Source organism: Triturus cristatus, chromosome 1_1 (assembly GCF_964204655.1).
Source record: "Triturus cristatus chromosome 1_1, aTriCri1.1, whole genome shotgun sequence".
NCBI classification, from domain to species: Eukaryota; Metazoa; Chordata; class Amphibia; order Caudata; family Salamandridae; genus Triturus; species Triturus cristatus.
The window spans coordinates 223907306-223927159 of NC_140579.1; the positions used below are offsets into that span (position 1 = coordinate 223907306).

The 19854-nt window shown below is 42.3% G+C and overlaps 1 protein-coding gene across 3 annotated transcripts in view; it reads right to left on the reverse strand.

Moving 5' to 3' along the window:
• Positions 1-1472: 1472 nt before the first annotated feature.
• The window catches only part of LOC146870023 (solute carrier family 41 member 1-like), a 182341-nt gene continuing 163959 nt past the window's right edge, over positions 1473-19854 (reverse strand). For all 3 annotated transcript variants that reach the window (XM_085624652.1, XM_085624571.1, XM_085624731.1), the window contains 3 exons: positions 11320-11454; positions 10935-11083; positions 1473-5333 (listed from right to left, as the gene is read on the reverse strand). In XM_085624652.1, the coding sequence (XP_085480778.1) occupies positions 5148-5333; positions 10935-11083; positions 11320-11454 (470 nt within the window). In that variant the 3' untranslated portion in view covers positions 1473-5147. The remainder of the gene's footprint in view (positions 5334-10934; positions 11084-11319; positions 11455-19854) is intronic.

Genomic DNA, 19854 nt, shown 5'->3' on the forward strand with positions numbered 1-19854 from the left:
GAGAAGACAATTTCCCCGATTTATAAAAAGCTAATTAATAATATGGAAGATCCATTACAATCACTGAAGGAGAAATGGGTTAGAGACGGCTTAGAACTGGATGATGAGGATTGGCAGGAGGCGGTCTCCTCCCCGAGAATAATGGCGGTCCAGGCGAGACTGCGATTGGTACAGCTCAAAATTCTTCACAGGATTTATTTCACGGGGCCGGGCTTGGTAGGCATGGGTAGAGCAGAAACTGGGGAGTGCAGACGAGACGTGGACGCGGGCAGACTGGCACTTTTATGCACATTATATGGGAATGTGTACACATTCAGTCTTATTGGCAAGCCATACATCACACAATACGAAAGGTTCTGAGTATTGACCTGCAGCCGGAGGCCCGTAGATGCCTGCTAAATATTTGGGAACCTACGGATCTCACCTCTTACACTACACAATGGGCAACTCTGGCACTAATGATTGCTAAAAGGAATATTGCGCAGCTTTGGGGGGGGGGGGGGGGGGGCGTCAACCACCTACACTGGGAAAGTAGGAAGAGAGCCTATACTGGTGTATATTCCGGGAGAAAACGGTTTATGTTGAAAGGGGGTGCCCTGGTAAATGGAACAGAGTGTGGGGTCCCTGGAATCATTAGTGTGGATATTTGTACCCCACCGACTCCACTGAATGACTCAGACTCTTGAGACCCCTTGATTTATTTTACACTGCAAACTGTGATTTGATTTTTTGTGTTCCATATTGAAATCGTGGACTATGTATGTATGGTCCCTTACTCGAGATTGTCAATGGTGAAATTTGTCGATGTTTAAGAATTAAAGAAAAATAATACAAATTTTTTTTTTAAAAGATGGAAGCTCGGACTAGATCTAGAAATGGAGGGTATACAGGTCGACAGCAAAAAGACAAAACATGAAAGAACATGAATGGTCTGAAAAAATAATTCGTTTCTGTAATATCTAAAAAGGTAAGTTTCCAAAACGTGCGACAAGGAATAGACCTAGTGGAAGCAGAGGCAACAAATGGAATACAGAATGGATGGTGTGAGGGATTAGCGATCTTCAACAGTAAAAGGGATAACAATTGCTAAATAGTTGTAAGGTAAAGAACAAGGGATTAAAGTGTCTAATGCCAGGTCGGATCTCAGTGGTAGGCGGGATATGGTAACCATTAAAAATAGAGGCAGCAGCTTAACAGCAGTATCTGTACGTGGGCAAAATACACACCAATTGTATTGAGGAGATATAAATATCATCCAGCTTTAACCTAGCCTACATTTTTTTATTATGCATTCCTACCTAAACACTAAGTGCAAAGTTGATATCCATTCATTAGTAAAAATATTTGAAGAATCTTGAAAACGTTTTAGAGTTTGCTGGAGTTTCTTTACAGTAATAAAGGCTATGTCCTACACCGGACAAGAATTTACCAACCCTAGAAATGAGAGGGCGAGGGATACACCTACAACCAAACATTTTAAATAAACGTCTTTATTATACCAAATATAATTTATTAGCAGAGCATTTGTCAATTCAGTAAATTGCACATATAAATAATTACTTTTAAAGACATCTGTTAAGTCAGTTTGCTTGCCGAGCGCACACAAGTACAAATTGATCTGACATCTGCTTCCAGATCAGACAACGTTCAAGTGCATGGTAGTACAAAACATGCAGGCAACAAAACACCCACACTGGTCAATCGCATCTCATGATCCCTGCTAATTTTTAGAACAATCAAGAAAGAATACAAAGCTATAAGCCACAGACAAAACGTATCCAAATGAGCTGTACCTTTAGGACCTTTAAGCCACTCCATGCATGGGTCTGGGGTCATCACCAGGACCTTCCGGCTGACTTGTAAACTATTTCAGCTCTTCTGCACCCGTTTTAAAGCAGGTCAACCTGGCAGCCCTGTTATGGGTGCCTTTGCAGCATGCAAGAATGCTCCACGCATCAGGCCTCCAGACCAGCAAAGACTCTTTCCATTTTAAGAGTGCGCTGATAAAGACATCAAGGTTGAACAGCTAAGACACAAGAGTCAAATCTGAGAATCTCGGACAAAAATTCCTAGTTATTCCCCAGGAGCAATAACCAAAAAACTGCACCTGAATAACACCAAGACGAAAGGTGCAAGACATAGGGACAGTTACTTGTGCAAATGAAAAGAACAATTTTAAAAGAAAATCGGTAGGGATGGGGAATGGCTAGTCACTCAATGTGGACAAACAGGTTTAATTTGGAAAAAATTGCCAATTACACTCCTTTGCATAAATACTGTTTTTTTGCACGGCACTCCTTTTTTCGAACACATTTTTTTTTTTTACACGCAATGAGATTAACACCTTAGCCTCCTTCATGATCCGACATGGGGTTTGTCTTGAATCCCCCAACAGCAACCGCTAGTGAACGGCATCACAAAGAATGCCATAATTGTACATCACACCAAATCCATCCCACTGCCACAAACCTTTAAGACAGGAGTGCCCTCCTCCGGCCTAGTGACATGAGGTTCTTGAAGAATGGAGAACTACATCCCACCCGGGCCCTGTTCAGAATGCGTCACACTTCAATAAAGTTCTCATCTGTATGGTGTGGCTTTGGTGTCAATGCCCAACCCCTTTACTGGGCTGGTTCAGTCCTTTAAGGTCTTCGTGCTCTTGAATGTCAGGATGTGCAGATATGGCAAGCGGGAGCGCCGAAAGGGTAGGCCCTAATGCAGGAACAGCACTGCTACTTAACAGCTTTATAAAAATAATACATTGGGGATGGTCACAGGAATCAGGGTGTGCAGAAGATGCATTAGTTTGATTTTTGGCTCTTGCAGAACATTTCACAGCCTTGTTTTAACGGTTGCCTATTTAGATTAGTTTTCTATTTTAAAAGAATACAAACACCTCGTAATGACACAAATTTAGTGCAGTTAAATACTTATAGCCAACACCTGATAACCTTGAAAATAGAGAAAAATATACTCCGAAACAAAGTGAAACGTTATAAACTGCAAAACTCGCTCCTTCGAGATACTTTAAGCAATTTTACTACTTGGCTCTAAACCCCCAAGTTCTGTGAATACACCCTTAAGTCCAACCCCTTCCCAAAGCCAAAATGCTCACTTATTTCCTGCATGCACGAACATCTCTTGCAGACCATGGTTCTCTGTAATAAATCAGATAATGCACCAAATTGACTAGAATTTGGAGATCGTAATTCTGCCACCACAGCAGTAGTATAACCCACTACGCGGCTCAGATACTGGGAGCCAAATTACCAGGAGGCATTGCAGCATTGAGAGAAGGAGCACTTGTCTAAGATTGCAAAGTGCATTGGGCTTACAAAGATCAAAGATCTCGGCACCTGCCCCCACCCCACAAATATCTACAACCTTCAATCTTGGCAAGTTGGAAAAGATGGACAGACACTATGCCTGAATCCCAGCCAGACTACAGCAAGCAGTGCATTCCTACCCACTATCAATCCCCACCAGCCCAGCCTCCGCGTATGAGCCTGAACACACTTTCAACCCTCCAGATCTGCTCCTCTCCAGTTTCTATCATTCTTACCCACACCCTGTGCCAGAGTATCACAAGCATACCATTACTTGGCAGGACGAGCAAACTCTAAGAAACATTGGAAATCACATTCATGGATTTTGGACACCACTGAAGAGTACACTCACCGTAAGAATATCTACTGCCCACAGTGGCCAGATGTTAAACTGCACTGGTTCTCCGTTTAAATAGAGGGTTTCCTCTTCATAAGGGCTGTTCTTGAAGGAAGATTCATCAGTGGGCAAAAATCACACATTCCCTACCCCCACAAACACCTAGAACACGGTCATAATTCTTCATTTTGGTTAAATAATATTACACAAAAGGATGGCTCACATTTTAGGAGAGTGTATATGTTGTTCAAGCTCCAAACATCTCGACTTGGCCAAGCTAGCAACTGGGAGGATAAGCAAATAAACACCTAAAACAGTAATTGGGCCAAAAAAGGACCAGGCATCATGAACAAATAGCAACAGTCTGCCATTGGGACTCATTGACCTAAACTACACCTCACGGTCCTCTTGTTCCAGACCTAAACGCATGCTGTCCCCAGCACTGGAACATCCACCGTGCATGCCCCCAATTTCCGAAGCTTCTGTGTGATGTGGCAAGGACTTCCACAACTCCAGTATTAGGATTTCTCATTCCCCATAACCTAAGTCATCAGGTCCCAATGGGGTAGAACCTCTAGACTGCAGTGTGCTTAGCCCACAAATTCCATCCTCTGAACTTCCTTTCCTGAGTCACAAAACACCCACCCTTTTCTCCTTTGTCCCAGAACTCCCATTACTTTGTTCATGTGCTTCAGGGCATCAGCTGTTTGTTAGTGACCTCAGATCCCTCCTTAATTAATTTTTTAGAGCAGCACAGTAAGTGATATTATCTGTGTTATTGAAACAAAAAGTTGGGTAATGCAATTCACCACCAAACCTTAGTTATGAGAACATGGACTAAGACTCAGCAATTGCCTAGAAATCGTGTAAGCCAAGCCAAATTACACCCCAGCTCAAATTCAAAGAAAGCAGACATTTCCAGAAAGTTGCTAGGAAGATCTTAGGGTTGTTGAGGTTTGCACTGCGCATTTGAGTGACTGAGAAGACAAGGAGGATACCCAAAAGTGCATCTTGAAGTGAGACTAGCAAACACTGCATTGGCAGCACCACCACTAATTCAGGGCCCTTAACCTCTTTGAAGGCTAGAACAGAATTCATAAAAGTTCCAGACCTGGAAATCGCTATATTCAGTAATTGCACTTAGTGACCGCCTCTGTCCACCTGCACAGTTTGCGGCTTTGAGAGACCAGCTGGCACATAGAGAAACCAGGCAGACAGACAAGTCCAAGTTTTGAAAAGGCTGAGGCACACGCAGACAGTCACAGCTTGGGTCCATTTAGCGACATTCTTCTGATTTTCCCTTACACCACTTGCAGCTTCCCTGCGAGGTGGAGGGGAAATCATCTGTACAGATAGTATGTTTCGGTAGCAGCTCTGAGCAAAGTCTCCATTGGAAAATAATGAGAATGGTTAGCCACAAAGAGTCCATGAGTCCATAAGTCCACGTGTGAACAAAGTGGTGCGAATAGAATTTGGGAGGGCGGTTAGTCCCCAACATCTGTGTCTCGGTCCCCAATAAGCCAGAGGACGTGGAAGCTCAAGGCAAGCAGCCCTGTCCCAAGAAGGTCACCCAGTGCCGTCAAGTACGGGATGGCAAAGTTGTCAGGATCCATGCCACGGCCCCACATCCAGTGGACCATCCAATCCGCAATATACAGCAGTGTCAGCACCTGCGATGAAAGAGACAAGGTTAGAAATAATGGAGAAAGAGCACTTGCCCAGGATGACAGTGCATGCCTATTAAGAATCAGGACCGATGGCCTTTACCATCTGCTGCAATTACAGAAATCACAATGTTCTGGGATAGGATTACCAACCTCTGGCAGGTTAGGTTATAGGGTTTAACAAATGTGCAGTTCATGTAGGCTCAGGAGGCAATCTAAGGGCACTCCAAGGGTTTCACCCATGGCTTCTAGATTACGTTCCTATTGTTTATAGCAGTAACAGATTATGCGTGATATTTTTAACGCTTACTACAGGAGCGAATACTAAAACACTGAGAATGGAGTTGCAACTACCAATCTGCTTTTCTTGTTAAGAATGAAAAGCATGCAAAATACCCATTAATAGATTTACTTCACGCAAGTGAAGAAGAAAAACATGAGTTCATGAGTCGTAGTTCCCATGTCAAGAAGTACACAATTTTGACCATCTAATTTATTATTAGATGCATGAATGGATAGTGTTTTTTGGGGCAGTACAAAATAGCACACTTCGCTTTAGAAGAATGCATACAATGGAGGTAAGGGGCCAGTTAGCAAAGCAAGGCATCTGCCCAGCACAGGGGGCTAGATGGTGTGGTTTCCCCGTGATCACATCTGCTCAAGGAGGAACACTAGAATGCCAGTCCTTTGGTCCTACAGCCTACCAATGGGCTTGATCACCTCTCCCGTGAAGCCATAAGAAAGTAAAGAAACCCCAATACATATATTTTAGGTCCGTCTACAGTACACCCTTTTGAATTTGGGCAACTGCCTCGCCTACCTCCAGCTCACTAAACCGTACTCTGCACTTTCCTCTGTAGGTCCGATCTAATCCACCCTCACCCTTCTCACCACGAGCCCAGTTATCCCAGCAATCTCCTTCCCAGCCTCGGACTGGTGCAGATAGAGGTGTTTAGTTTTCCATGGTATTTTTTCGTTATGGAGCAGATTTTCACATATTGAGCCTCCTTCTGTAATGAAACGCTCTGGATGACTACAATGTCAAGGAACCCAGCGTTGACGCTACAGCTCAACTGTCTTTCACTCAAGAAGACTAGACGTTTTAACTATAATTAATGGTACTCGTTTTTTCGAGCTGTGTTGACTTTTGGAATTCCAACTTCCTTTTACACTATTTCGAGGCTACACAAATCACTGTAGCAGCTCTTTCGTTTGAAGGCGAGGTATGGTCAATGTGGAGTGGTCATAAACCATCTCCACCGGACTGAAAGCTCTGCGACATGCGAGTCTCTGCACGGTTGCGCCCTCCTCCTAGATGGAATTCCAGTAAGCTCAAAACGTAAAGAACAAGGGTCATCCTCGAATACGAACACTATCTGAATATGATTCGGTAGGAGGTTTGAGGGAATCAACTGTTCTGGAAAACTACAGTGGCAATTAACTGTGAGCTACGATGCTTACTTTCTGACCCAATGGACACCGAGCAAAGTGTTAAAAGCCACAAAGGGAGGTGGAGGAGTACAGACTTGGGAGTGCTAACCTAGATGTAGGGGCATGGGGCCAGAAAATGGCTAAAACTAGGCTTTAGGTAGCAAGGCCCAAAAGGTATGTGGGTCTCCAACAAATCAAAGCAGCTTGGGAGCCATATGTGGCATGGGAGAAAGAGTTGGAATAACTGGCGTGAGTGGCGTGGGTCTTCTCCATACCGTCTGCCCTGAAAAAAAGTGTCTGCTGCTGCACTAGCTTGGGAGGTAGGGGCTGTCAGTAAGCTAGGCCTCTGGAACATCCCCTACATTTTCTGTGCTGAAAGAACGGCTTGACACCATAACCACAGTGCCCCAAAATCAAATTCTCTCCATAGCTTGAATTGCTCTCACAGCGAATGAGCCTTTTTGCTGAACAGTCTAGATCCCAAAAAAACAAAAGGCATATCTTTAAGGGACACTTGAACATCCCCAGAAACATTGGTTGATTGCATCCAGGCGAACCTTCTGAGAACAACACTAGTGCCAATACCATGACATATGCAGTTGGACGTGTCCAGGCCTGGCAGTAATGCCAACTTTCCTGCATCGTTCCAGTTTTGGACTTTCTGGGGCAGTGAAGTCCCGAGGTCCTCCAGGACATCCAGCAAGATCTCGCTAACCAGATACCATAAAATAAGGAGAGGACATACCTTCCCAAAAGGAACACTGCATTTTTAGACTGTAAAGTTAGGCTAGCTGAGGAAAACATCTGTTTGCCAAAAGCATTGTAGATCTCAACTCACTATAGACAGGGGAGGTTTAAAGGAAAGCTTTAGGATTGACCTTACTTGTGCATCCCTGCTCCAAAAGTCTTTCCAGCAACAAGTGTTTTGTTAAGGTTAGAACTGGCACAGTCTGGTCTGTGCCGCCAGGACAAAGATTGGCTCACTGGAAGGGCTGAGCATGGCTTAGACCAAGAGGCCATGAAAATGCTCTTTAGAGACTTGGTAAATGGTAACAGTGAATCACATCAAGTTGTACCTGGTCAACAAATTTACTTCAATAATATACAGTTGCCAACCTAGCAATACTGCTCCTCTTCTCACTACTACAGAAAAAGAGGCACTTTCCGCTGTTGGGGGACCAAGTGGTATATCCAGCTCTGTCTACGGCGAGTTACCAAGCATACTGGCATTTTGTATGCCCAAGTACAGCCCTTCATCATTGTAATGAGGGGCATTAAGTACGCCCTGGATCACACTGGAGTTGAAATTGAATAGGGCTTCTAGCCTTTGACAGTACTGCCATCAAAGGAGAGGCTGAAGTTATGACTGATAAATCACTGGTAGTGCTTTATTATTTTGTAAAACAACTTAGGCCTGGAGCCGGTCAATGTCAGTTGAAGGTCGGAGACTGCTCAGAACAAAGTGCAGTATTAGCACCAGTAAAGTGTCTTTCAGCACCAGCCAAGAAGACACTGACATGTACTTGGGGCAATTGTGGACCTCTGGACTAGTGTGGTTAAGGGGCCAGGAATGGTTCAACCACTCCTTCCACTGGCTTATCCAACATGTGCAGGTATGTGGAGATACGGCTTGCCTGCACTGCCACCAAATTACCACCAACTCCTGCAACATAGAAAGAGAAGCGAATCTATAAAAAAACGTTGCATAAATATATTAAGGCATTCCACCAATGGTGGACTGCAACAGTAATAGCCAATCTTAAAATTCACTCACCCAAAACTATTCTGAGCTGTAGTGCAATATTTATATATTTAAAAAATAATAATTTATACGTTTTTGTAATATCCAAGCAGAGACCTCGGACAGCAATCCCTGCAATTCACTTGAATGACAAGAGGGACATTCGTTCTGCTAACTGTATGCAATTTACTTTAAAAACTTAAAATCACATGCCAGAAACTTCACCAACCCACTTTGCAGCTCACAACCGCTGCATGTAATCTTCAGTTGTGCAACTGGGGTTTGCCAACAGCAATCAACATCCAAACACACAGGCAGTTTTGTAAGTTAAACCCCACTGGTCCACCAAATGGGGCAAAAGATTATTAACCAATCTAAGCTTTGACAACCTCCCCTCCACCAACAGTCACCCACCCAGTTTTACTTTTCCTCTTGTCAGATCTGCTTGATCTACCCAGTTTACTGGAGGCCACTGGAACCTGAAATCCCTACAGTAATCTAACCGCACTAACAACCTGCAAATTCTCATGCAGACTCATTGAACATAGTCAAAGTTAACAGCAAATGAACACTTTTGAATGCCCCTTCATTTTTTTTCCTTACTTTTCCCAGTGGAGGTATTTACATAAAACTCATACCAGATGCAAGACAAACTAGTATAGTACAACAATATGAATCTGCATCAGAGTTATTAGCAAAGACACTTTTTTACCCCAGTCTCTTAACTTTGTAGGATCTGAAGAAACAGAAAAGCCAAAGTGTGACACTAGACTTGCCATGCTAACAGTATCTCAAATTTCACACAGATTAAACAGCACACATGTTGGCACAACAAAACGTTTATGCCCCTCCACCCCGCTGGGTCTCCACAAAACCTGCCACACCAACAGGAGATGAACACGGGAAACATCTACCAAGTATCATGTACAGTCCTCAAAAGAATGATAGGATCAGTAAACTAGTAAGCTTTTGAACACCCCTTTACCAAGTTCGGCCTTTATGGATCTACACAAATTTAAACAAACCGTGAACTAAACATGCTAAGTGTCTGGCAAACTTTGTGCACGTTCATCAAATGGCACTAAAGTTACATGCAAATGTTGAAACAGGTTTTCTGCTGTCAGTAGATCTTACTTTTAAGCTTAAAACCTGCGACAAATTATTGTAATGCTAATTTCTTAAAATCTTATTAACAGGTTTACACCAAACCAAGCAAAGGCATTTCCTCAAGTAGGTTTTATTTTCATGCCAAGCTTGCTGCAATCCCATTCAGCATGTTTTGTTATGTAGGAGACTGGAAAGATTTCTATGGAAATAAAAAATGGGTAATACTACTTTTTTTGCACCCCTACATTTATATCAGACAAAAGAAAGAAGCAAAGCGGCCAGGTGTCTTTCAGCACCAGCCAAGAAGGCACTGACATGTACTTGGGGCAAGTGTGGACCTCTGGACTGGTGTGGTTAAGGGGCCAGGAATGGTTCCCAGACGGGCAGTCTGAGTTGGAGGAGGGCCCTGCCAGGAAAAGTTGAACTGGATGCCCCAGAGGCTCCAGTGGGGCCTGAAGCCCAGCCAGAGGAAGCAGAGGGCATCTACAAAATTTGCAGCATGGCTTCCTAGAAGATCTCTACCTACTTAGAGATCTCCATTTGTTGTGGGGAAGATTACAGTCTAGGAAATGTGTGGTGCTTTGGGACCAATTGAAGGACTGGCTCAGAGTCAGAAGATGCAAAACCTTTAGAGGAACACACTTGCAGATTTACCAGATTTTGTGAGGCAGGAGGGGACAGAGTCCAGACTTGTTTTTCTTGTGAATCTTTGACTTACAAAAAAAAAAAAAACTTAGCGTAGCAAAGACTGAACTTATGACTGCGAACGACCAGGTAAACTGGAACCAGGGTCAGAGTGCAGTATCGAACCGGACCTCTTATGCTTGGCAATGTAGAGCTTCATCTTCTGCTCCATGCTCATCTTTAGATGAATGAGGGCGCACTTACCGCACAATTGAGTAGTGACCAGAGCCCAAGAACCACAGACATACTGTGTGGGACTGTGACATAACTGTAGTTATGGCACAGCTTGTTTTAATGGAAAACCATCTTCCCTTTCCCTTCCATTTTCTTATCTGGAATACAGTTGGAGTTGTTGGAAAAACATCAAAAGTTGGGAGCAGAACTAAGGATCCTCGTTGAGTACAGAAAGAAATACATTTGTGCACTGGAAAGGCACTTTATATGTGGCTTTGCTTAATCACTCTGGGGTATTTTTAAGTCACCAACACGCGTGTGCGTGGCTCTGGATTGGGAGATGTTTTTCAGCAGTCTGGCACCTTGGAATATTATAAAGGTTAGAATCTGTAGTTAGAAGTACCCACAAATGTTCTATATGATGCTTCGTCACTTGTGTAAAACCATTCACAGTTCTTTTGGGAACATACCTGTAGCAGAGCTGCCGTCATGTAGAAGACAACAAAGATGAGGGTGAGAGTGGTGTGACCAGCCTGCATGGAGCTGATTGTGTAGAGGAAAACTAGATGCCCTGGAACAACCAGGAGGAAAAGCACCCGAGCTGAGCAAGAGTTCACACCTATAGATTTAGGCAAAACATAGGTTAGTGACCAAAACAAGGAAAGTTGACAGCCAGATGACTTCACTCACGCTCCAAGAGATATAGCCGTTCATGTCTAACCTTAAGTTCAGTATTGGCTTAGCACATATTTCATCCCGCGTCTTCCCACATCACACTCCACAGGTTCTTCTCTTGGCCTATCATCCACTCACCCATTCCCACTAGACTACATACAGCCACTGCAGCCCTCTTACTAGAAGTGAAAAAGGTCCCACAAGGGGTTGGGCACTTGCGCGGCACCACAACCACTCCTTCCACTGGCTTATCCAACATGTGCAGGTATGTGGAGATACGGCTTGCCTGCACTGCCACCAAATTACCACCAACTCCTGCAACATAGAAAGAGAAGCGAACCTATAAAAAAACGTTGCATAAATATATTAAGGCATTCCACCAATGGTGGACTGCAACAGTAATAGCCAATCTTAAAATTCACTCACCCAAAACTATTCTGAGCTGTAGTGCAATATTTATATATTTAAAAAATAATCATTTATACGTTTTTGTAATATCCAAGCAGAGACCTCGGACAGCAATCCCTGCAATTCACTTGAATGACAAGAGGGACATTCGTTCTGCTAACTGTATGCAATTTACTTTAAAAACTTAAAATCACATGCCAGAAACTTCACCAACCCACTTTGCAGCTCACAACCGCTGCATGTAATCTTCAGTTGTGCAACTGGGGTTTGCCAACAGCAATCAACATCCAAACACACAGGCAGTTTTGTAAGTTAAACCCCACTGGTCCACCAAATGGGGCAAAAGATTATTAACCAATCTAAGCTTTGACAACCTCCCCTCCACCAACAGTCACCCACCCAGTTTTACTTTTCCTCTTGTCAGATCTGCTTGATCTACCCAGTTTACTGGAGGCCACTGGAACCTGAAATCCCTACAGTAATCTAACCGCACTAACAACCTGCAAATTCTCATGCAGACTCATTGAACATAGTCAAAGTTAACAGCAAATGAACACTTTTGAATGCCCCTTCATTTTTTTTCCTTACTTTTCCCAGTGGAGGTATTTACATAAAACTCATACCAGATGCAAGACAAACTAGTATAGTACAACAATATGAATCTGCATCAGAGTTATTAGCAAAGACACTTTTTTACCCCAGTCTCTTAACTTTGTAGGATCTGAAGAAACAGAAAAGCCAAAGTGTGACACTAGACTTGCCATGCTAACAGTATGCCAAATTTCACACAGATTAAACAGCACACATGTTGGCACAACAAAACGTTTATGCCCCTCCACCCCGCTGGGTCTCCAAAACCTGCCACACCAACAGGAGATGAACACGGGAAACATCTACCAAGTATCATGTAGTCCTCAAAAGAATGATAGGATCAGTAAACTAGTAAGCTTTTGAACACCCCTTTTTTACCAAGTTCGGCCTTTATGGATCTACACAAATTTAAACAAACCGTGAACTAAACATGCTAAGTGTCTGGCAAACTTTGTGCACGTTCATCAAATGGCACTAAAGTTACATGCAAATGTTGAAACAGGTTTTCTGCTGTCAATAGATCTTACTTTTAAGCTTAAAACCTGCGACAAATTATTGTAATGCTAATTTCTTAAAATATTATTAACAGGTTTACACCAAACCAAGCAAATGCATTTCCTCAAGTAGGTTTTATTTTCATGCCAAGCTTGCTGCAATCCCATTCAGCATGTTTTGTTATGTAGGAGACTGGAAAGATTTCTATGGAAATAAAAAATGGGTAATACTACTTTTTTTGCACCCCTACATTTATATCAGACAAAAGAAAGAAGCAAAGCGGCCAGGTTAGCTGACACAAATGCAGGCCAACATACGCAAAGGCACTTTGAAATGGTTGGAAAACTTGCTGACCTAACAGCACCAATTGCTTACCCTAAGAAGTGAAATGATCTAGGCCTAAGTGTGTAAATGGTGGTTTCCGATTTGGCTGGTACACAACCACCACTTTGGATGTCCGGTCTCAAGCAATTGATAAGGCCAATTAGCTTTCGGCACAGACACCCTGACCCATCCACTGCTAACCAGTGATTCATATGTAAAAGAATAAGTGCCGGGAATCTCATCAGGAGGCAGCTTGCACTAGCCCATTTCTCTTGGTAGCGCCGCCTAAAACAGAACCAACTACTCACCTTGAAAGTGGGGGAGAGGGTGTGGCATATTGGCATAAGCTCCCAACTACAGAGTCGGGGAACCAGAGTTCAAGTCTCGGCTCAACATCTGGGCAAAATCACTTAATCTCCCCATGCCTACTATAAATGAAAGTGTCCTTAACTGGTGCTCAAGAAAACTGCCGGTGTTGATGCTTAAGCGCCGGTGCTGAGCACCGGAAATAGTCGGCTCAAATTAAGCACTGCTGCTCACCTTCAAATTTATACCGGACAGATCGGCATTAGGGCTTAACTTCATGCATCTCCGTTACATCGCGTTCTGCACGATTGCAGTAAATCTTTCCAGCTCCCTGAATGCACGCATGCATGCTTAATCATGATGCTGTGGTGAACACTAATGGAGGAGGGCTGGGAGCAGTTGAGCTGAGCCTGTAATATATAAACAATTGTAGTGCTAGAACTGCCCTTCTATTAAAGCTACCATTTTATTCTGGAGTACACATTTAGAAAGAGTGAAACAAAATGTGTCAGAAAAATGAATTCATTCTTTTGTTTGATTGAATCAATATTTTAATAATCTAATTTATAGATCTTTAGAACCTTCCTGTTGCCCGAGGGGCTGAATATTTAGAAAAAATAATTAATAGAATATTTACAACATTTGTACATTCAATCCTGACATATCACAAACACATCTCATGCAATCACATCCATTCCTACTATCACACAGACTTAATTCACATTGAAGCACAATTTTAACAATCAAAGGACCACAGAGTTAGTTATAAGAGCGCCAAGTTTGACTGCTAACACTTCATAATTTTCGGTATTTTAGCCTCTTGTGGTCACAGTATAAGGTCTACGCGTTTCGAGACCCATAGCTCATCGGGTCTCTCTTCAGGACCTGTAAAGTAATAATAAACCTAAATCAGTTTGGGTACTTCCCCTTAGCCTCTCTCAGCAATCTTTTTAAGGGAGCTCAAAGCATTTACCTTGTGTCAGATGGAGACGGACGGGATTAGTCTAAACAAAGAAGAAATAGTGGAAGAGTGTAAGGACAACCATACCTTTTTTAGAAAAAGAAGTGCATTCAGAAAATGAGTAAATTCGGAATTGACTTACAGTTATGTGGGTTTGCTAAACCAACGTGAGAATACTTGTTTGTTAAACAGGAAGGCAGCAGGTTGGGCTGGACCTGGTTGAAAAATTGGGGAAGCAACAGACATGGCATCAGATGGAGCTTAATGCTTTGGAGGGAAACACCTGGGTACGTCGCGTGTGAAAGCCAGGGTTTACCTTAAGTGAAAGTCTCTTGTAGTTGTGATTGAGTTTGGGCGTTCGGTGCGGGGACGCCGCTTTTCATCAGAAATGGTGATGGTCAACTCTGTGAAAAATCGGTACAATATTAAGAAACGGAGAAGGGGAAATTAAACAAAGGACTGATCAGACCGTAGTCTCAATCTACCGGCGTTTCATACCTGTCGAAGTCAGAGGGTTTTCGCAAGGTGTCCGTTCGTTTCCGAGTTATTCTGCCGATTTTCGTCGCAATGATGTTCCCCTATTGATGACATTTTATGCGTCTGGTAGCCAATTGGTTGAGAGATTAGGCATAGAAAGAGGACTAATCGAGGCGGCTCATCTGAAATAGAGTGTTGTTTGCTATACGTATCTCCTTCATAGGATAGCGTTTCTTAAAGCGAAAAAAGTTGCAAAAAGCGGTGATTCAAATTTAATTAGTTGCGTTAATTGCGGTCTCCGCAGAAAGATGATAAAACTCACGTACTAAATTCCAAGGAATTAAATTAAGTGAAATCCAACTCAGTCCGTGAATTTGGTGGTCCTTAAGCAAACATTTCAGATGTCGTCTGATGTAGTACTAAAAAAAGGGAAGAAAACAAGATCAATGTTGTTTATCTCTTAGGATGATGTGATTGGAGGGAAAACGACCCGGTGAAGGTGGAGAAATGGTTCCTATGGTGTAAGTTGACGTGACCTCATGAGTAATGGTTCAAAGAAAGAGGGGGGACAGGATGAACTAGTTCAACTCGCATAACGTCATATGTCAGCCCGTGGATAATTGGTTATACTAATGTATGTTATTTCGTGCAGGTTGGTTGTCCTTTTGTGACACTCATTCTCTTTGGATGGTTGATTCGAAATGATGGTACTTTGGTTTAGAAAGTAATACTGTCCTGGTAGAGATGACTCATAGTGTTCTGACCATGTACTAAGTTAAGTTGTACAGTTCAGAAAGTTCATTCAGGCCTTTGGTGGCAGAGTTGAATTTGAGAATAAGCATAGCTTCTGTTCTTGAGAGTTTCTGCTCCAGGTCGCCACCTCTTGTGTCTCTATTTACTTTGGCGATTACTGTCCATTTTAGATCTTTGATTTGGTGGTTGTTGGTTCGCCAATGGTTGACCAAAGGGGCTGATATAACATTGTTGTTGATCCTAGACTTATGTTGTGACATTCGAATTCGAATTTCTTGGCTAGTTTTGCCTATATAGACTAAATCACACGGGCATCGTATGGCATATATCACTGATTTACTTCGACAGTTGGTAAATGATTCGTGTTTCCAGTAAATCTGATTGTGTTCAAAGAGATCGCCTTCGATAGTCGTGTCACAACATGCACATGAGCCACATTTGCGATGGCCCTGAATGGGTTGTAGTCCTACATAATCCCGCACTGTCGGTGTTTTACTTTGTGGCATAGCTGCTCGGATGATTTGATTGGCAATATTGCGATCTTTTTTGAATGCAAATAGAGGATTTTGTTTCAGTGATACGTCTAGATTTTTTATTAGGTGCCAGTTCTGTATAATACATTTTCTCATTAGATTGGAATTAGGACAAAATGTCGAAACACAGACAATCCTTTCTAGTGGATGGCTCTCTCTCTTTTTGAGTAGATCTTCTCGGGGTGACCACCAAGCTCTTTTCATTGATCGTTTTAGTAGTTTCGTGGGATATCCTCTCTTCTTTAGATTGTCACATAGTGTAGTGGCGTGGGCCATGTATTCATCCTTGAATTGACAGTTCCTTCGGATCCGTAGAAATTGTCCGAAAGGTAAGTTGTCTCGTAAATTTCTCGGATGATAACTTGAATAGTGCAAGGTTTTGTTCCTGTCTGTTTTCTTTTTGAACAAGGTAGTGGCCAAGCTGTTGTCAGAGGGATAGATTTCTACATCAAGAAACGCAATTTTGGTTTGAGAATGGTTAAGAGTAAATTGTATATCGGCAGTGCGATTATTCAGCCAATGATGGAAATTTTTAAGGTTTTCAAGGGGACCAGTCCAAGTCATGAAAACATCGTCAATGTAACGAGTCCATTTACCGATGTATTGTGAAAAAGGATTATCATTATAAATGAATTTCTCTTCGTATTTGGCCATGAAGAGTATCGCTAATTCCGGTGCAAATGGACATCCCATAGCCACTCCCTTGACTTGAAAATAGAATTCCCCATTGAAGTTAAAGTAGTTCTTTTTAAGTGCAAAGGTGGCAAGTTTCATGATAAATTCTGTTGGTACTTTGGGGTTCACTCTTGTTTCTAGGTATGATTGAATGACTGAAAGGCCGTCATCCTGAGGTATTTGTGTATACAAAGAGACTACGTCCAAAGTTACTAGATGAAATGAGTCGGGGATGTAATGTATAGATGATAGTTTGTTGAGAAAATCTGTAGTGTTAGCTAGAAAGGATGGTACTCCAGCTATGAATGGTTTAAGGAAGTAGTCGACAAATTTTGAGATTGGTTCCAACAGAGAGTCGCAGCCCGATATAATCGGCCTGCCGGGGGGTGACGTTTCATTTTTATGGATTTTTGGCAGGACATAAAATAAGGGTGTCCTTGGGTTCTTGTTTTGCAAAAATTCCAGTTCTTTTTTAGAGAGATAACCTTCCGTAGTCTCTTTGTATACACAAATACCTCAGGATGACGGCCTTTCAGTCATTCAATCATACCTAGAAACAAGAGTGAACCCCAAAGTACCAACAGAATTTATCATGAAACTTGCCACCTTTGCACTTAAAAAGAACTACTTTAACTTCAATGGGGAATTCTATTTTCAAGTCAAGGGAGTGGCTATGGGATGTCCATTTGCACCGGAATTAGCGATACTCTTCATGGCCAAATACGAAGAGAAATTCATTTATAATGATAATCCTTTTTCACAATACATCGGTAAATGGACTCGTTACATTGACGATGTTTTCATGACTTGGACTGGTCCCCTTGAAAACCTTAAAAATTTCCATCATTGGCTGAATAATCGCACTGCCGATATACAATTTACTCTTAACCATTCTCAAACCAAAATTGCGTTTCTTGATGTAGAAATCTATCCCTCTGACAACAGCTTGGCCACTACCTTGTTCAAAAAGAAAACAGACAGGAACAAAACCTTGCACTATTCAAGTTATCATCCGAGAAATTTACGAGACAACTTACCTTTCGGACAATTTCTACGGATCCGAAGGAACTGTCAATTCAAGGATGAATACATGGCCCACGCCACTACACTATGTGACAATCTAAAGAAGAGAGGATATCCCACGAAACTACTAAAACGATCAATGAAAAGAGCTTGGTGGTCACCCCGAGAAGATCTACTCAAAAAGAGAGAGAGCCATCCACTAGAAAGGATTGTCTGTGTTTCGACATTTTGTCCTAATTCCAATCTAATGAGAAAATGTATTATACAGAACTGGCACCTAATAAAAAATCTAGACGTATCACTGAAACAAAATCCTCTATTTGCATTCAAAAAAGATCGCAATATTGCCAATCAAATCATCCGAGCAGCTATGCCACAAAGTAAAACACCGACAGTGCGGGATTATGTAGGACTACAACCCATTCAGGGCCATCGCAAATGTGGCTCATGTGCATGTTGTGACACGACTATCGAAGGCGATCTCTTTGAACACAATCAGATTTACTGGAAACACGAATCATTTACCAACTGTCGAAGTAAATCAGTGATATATGCCATACGATGCCCGTGTGATTTAGTCTATATAGGCAAAACTAGCCAAGAAATTCGAATTCGAATGTCACAACATAAGTCTAGGATCAACAACAATGTTATATCAGCCCCTTTGGTCAACCATTGGCGAACCAACAACCACCAAATCAAAGATCTAAAATGGACAGTAATCGCCAAAGTAAATAGAGACACAAGAGGTGGCGACCTGGAGCAGAAACTCTCAAGAACAGAAGCTATGCTTATTCTCAAATTCAACTCTGCCACCAAAGGCCTGAATGAACTTTCTGAACTGTACAACTTAACTTAGTACATGGTCAGAACACTATGAGTCATCTCTACCAGGACAGTATTACTTTCTAAACCAAAGTACCATCATTTCGAATCAACCATCCAAAGAGAATGAGTGTCACAAAAGGACAACCAACCTGCACGAAATAACATACATTAGTATAACCAATTATCCACGGGCTGACATATGACGTTATGCGAGTTGAACTAGTTCATCCTGTCCCCCCTCTTTCTTTGAACCATTACTCATGAGGTCACGTCAACTTACACCATAGGAACCATTTCTCCACCTTCACCGGGTCGTTTTCCCTCCAATCACATCATCCTAAGAGATAAACAACATTGATCTTGTTTTCTTCCCTTTTTTTAGTACTACATCAGACGACATCTGAAATGTTTGCTTAAGGACCACCAAATTCACGGACTGAGTTGGATTTCACTTAATTTAATTCCTTGGAATTTAGTACGTGAGTTTTATCATCTTTCTGCGGAGACCGCAATTAACGCAACTAATTAAATTTGAATCACCGCTTTTTGCAACTTTTTTCGCTTTAAGAAACGCTATCCTATGAAGGAGATACGTATAGCAAACAACACTCTATTTCAGATGAGCCGCCTCGATTAGTCCTCTTTCTATGCCTAATCTCTCAACCAATTGGCTACCAGACGCATAAAACGTCATCAATAGGGGAACATCATTGCGACGAAAATCGGCAGAATAACTCGGAAACGAACGGACACCTTGCGAAAACCCTCTGACTTCGACAGGTATGAAACGCCGGTAGATTGAGACTACGGTCTGATCAGTCCTTTGTTTAATTTCCCCTTCTCCGTTTCTTAATATTGTACCGATTTTTCACAGAGTTGACCATCACCATTTCTGATGAAAAGCGGCGTCCCCGCACCGAACGCCCAAACTCAATCACAACTACAAGAGACTTTCACTTAAGGTAAACCCTGGCTTTCACACGCGACGTACCCAGGTGTTTCCCTCCAAAGCATTAAGCTCCATCTGATGCCATGTCTGTTGCTTCCCCAATTTTTCAACCAGGTCCAGCCCAACCTGCTGCCTTCCTGTTTAACAAACAAGTATTCTCACGTTGGTTTAGCAAACCCACATAACTGTAAGTCAATTCCGAATTTACTCATTTTCTGAATGCACTTCTTTTTCTAAAAAAGGTATGGTTGTCCTTACACTCTTCCACTATTTCTTCTTTGTTTAGACTAATCCCGTCCGTCTCCATCTGACACAAGGTAAATGCTTTGAGCTCCCTTAAAAAGATTGCTGAGAGAGGCTAAGGGGAAGTACCCAAACTGATTTAGGTTTAT